Raw genomic sequence first — 2632 nt, 5'->3', positions numbered from 1 at the left:
CATTTTATTGCGGGTATATAAAATCCGTCGAGACCACGTGACTTTCTTTCCGAACGAAGCTGAAATCATGGATGCCAGCCGCGTGCAGCCCATCAAGCTCGCCAGAGTAAGAATAACATATTTATTGAATATTTCCGTTAGAATTAAGCAAGTTATTACTTTTAAGATGAAAATTATAACATTTTCATTCTTATTGGGGAAATGGTCGCCTTTAGTAATCTTGTAATCCTGTCACAACACTATAGCGGTGTTTGTCGTTAGGCCTCCAGTTAGCATTAGCTTCAGCATCATGCAATCCAGCGGTTTGGTTTGGAATGGATTGCGATTATCGTTTCCACCACATGTTACGTTTAATGATGCCAGTTATATTTACTTTTAATTGTGTCTATTACAGGTTACAAAAGTGCTGGGAAGAACCGGCTCCCAGGGACAGTGTACTCAGGTATGTTCAGACAACTCATCATGCTCAGTGAACATTAACGTTACATGTGGAACACGATTAGCGACATTAGATAAACTTTTAGATATTTTTTTTGTGATCTGCAGCCCTTGCTTTACATTGTATTATAAAGTGAATTTTGCTGGAGGCTCATATATGTGCGTTATTTTATAAATAAATATTGAAACTCGAAATGACACGTTCTGCGAAAACGGCGCTATTTAACTGATAAAGTATTGTCGCTTTTTGTATCATTGTTCGTAATTTCTTGTTAAATCTGTATATATATTGTAGTTGGATGGCAAAAAGTTATTTGTGGTTGTCAAAGTTATGTAAATGAATAAAGTGCACTGTAACGTTAATAACAGACACGTGTGTTCAGTAAGTTATTACATGCACGTTTTGATCCAAAGTCTTTAAAATATTGTGCTTCCAAAGGTGCGTGTTGAGTTCATGGATGACAGCAACCGGTCCATCATCAGGAACGTCAAGGGCCCAGTAAGAGAAGGAGATGTTCTGACACTTCTAGAGTCTGAAAGAGAAGCCAGGAGGCTTCGCTAGGTTAGTGTACATTCACTGATTTTCTGTAATTTAGAAGGAAAGAAACACTTTCAGCTAAAATTCAATGTAATAGGTTTTGTATGGGAAGACAATGTCAATATAAGACAGTTTTAATATTTAATGTATCTGACTGAAAAGTCTGATTTTTTTTTTTTTTATATGCACCAATAAAAAAGTCAGTGTTCAAATTATTTTAAGTTTTCTTGACTTGCCTGTTGTGACAGATAACAAATTCTTCACATCATATTTAAATTAAGCAAATATCTGCCTTATTAAAATGTAACTTGTCACAAAATGTAACGTTTTCCAGTCAGTATTTGCTTGATGTAAGTTCTAATAATTTGCCGTTTCCTCCAGCAGTGCACGTCTGAAGACATGCCGTGGCCAAACCAGTAAATGTGGAGCACCAACACCAGCTCTACAGATGGCAGTACAATATAAGTTGTACGCAGTTTGAAATAAAGTGTCTTTGTGAATAAGTTGATCATCATCTTTATTTCATCCAAATGATTACATTGTTACCTTGAGATTTACAATTACTTCAGAACAGGGATATTCAATCAGCAGACTGAGTAACATAAGTTTACAGTAGTTTCTACAGTGTAAGTGAGCAGTGTGTCAAAACAAAGGAGTGAGACACCCCACAAGCGCTTGGGGTCGTTTATGGTAATGATCTTTTGGTGCAACATCCTCTAATGTTTTTATCTAATTCAAACATGCTTTTTTCCCAGCCCTTTCCTCTGTGTTGCTTCTCTCTCTCTCACTAAATACGTAAAGCGGCACATTAAGAGTTGCAGATGACTGTTATTTTAATAACGGTAGTAGAAAAATAGATGCTTCTGCTAAAACATTATAGAAAACAAGAATGCAGCAAATACGAATATTTTAAAGTAATATTTCACTTTAAAATGAAAATTGTCATCCTTTACTCACCCTCAAGTTGTTTCAAACCTGTATGAATTTCTTTCTTCAGCTGAACACAAGGGAAGATATTTTGAAGAATATCAGTAACCAAACGGTTAGCTGGAGCCATTGACTTCCATAGTAATTTTATTTTCCTACTGTGGAAGTCAATGGCTCCAGTTAACTGTTTGGTTACTGAATTTCTTCAAAATATCTTCCCTTGTGTTCAGCTGAAGAAAGAAATTCATACAGGTTTGAAACAACTTGATTGTGAGTAAAGGATGACAGAATTTTCATTCCAATGTGAACTATCCCTTTAATCTGGTCATGCATGACTACGACTGTTTCACTAAAACAGGTTTGTGGCAAGTTAGCCCCTTAATAAATGCTATCTTTATTTTTTCCTTATACATTTAACATTTTTAATAAGCCTATTAAGAGCATTTCATTATGTTGTAATTTAGAAAATTAACTAAAAAATGCAAAGGAAGATTAAAACTTTAAACTGTACAGACCTCTGTACATCAGATAGTGACTGGATCTCTTGGAACTTTAATTGAATACCCCTTTACTATAGTACTAATGGCAAATTGTCCTTTAATGTGAGATTCGTCTCGTCTTGATTAAACTGGTCGGATCCAAGTTCTGGCATGGCATTTTAGATTGTCATTAAAAAAATATATTGCCTGACACATCTAAGCATAATGTATCTGAATGCCTATGGGCATG

The 2632-nt window shown here is 35.3% G+C and overlaps 1 protein-coding gene across 2 annotated transcripts; it reads left to right on the top strand.

Annotated features, from left to right (window-relative positions):
• Positions 1–1479, top strand: rps28 (ribosomal protein S28). Of its 2 annotated transcripts, none has more exons than XM_067453064.1 (4): positions 1–106; positions 395–442; positions 878–1000; positions 1361–1479. In XM_067453064.1, exons 1-3 carry the CDS (start codon positions 68–70, stop codon positions 998–1000), a joined length of 210 nt encoding a protein of 69 aa, XP_067309165.1. In that variant the 5' UTR covers positions 1–67; the 3' UTR covers positions 1361–1479. The 2 variants fall into 2 exon arrangements, with proteins under 2 accessions (XP_067309165.1, XP_067309164.1); XM_067453063.1 differs by having other exon boundaries at positions 1358–1479.
• Positions 1480–2632: the final 1153 nt, after the last annotated feature.

This window comes from Pseudorasbora parva, chromosome 9 (assembly GCF_024679245.1).
Source record: "Pseudorasbora parva isolate DD20220531a chromosome 9, ASM2467924v1, whole genome shotgun sequence".
Taxonomy (NCBI): domain Eukaryota; kingdom Metazoa; phylum Chordata; class Actinopteri; order Cypriniformes; family Gobionidae; genus Pseudorasbora; species Pseudorasbora parva.
This window is presented reverse-complemented; position numbering and strand designations above follow the sequence as displayed.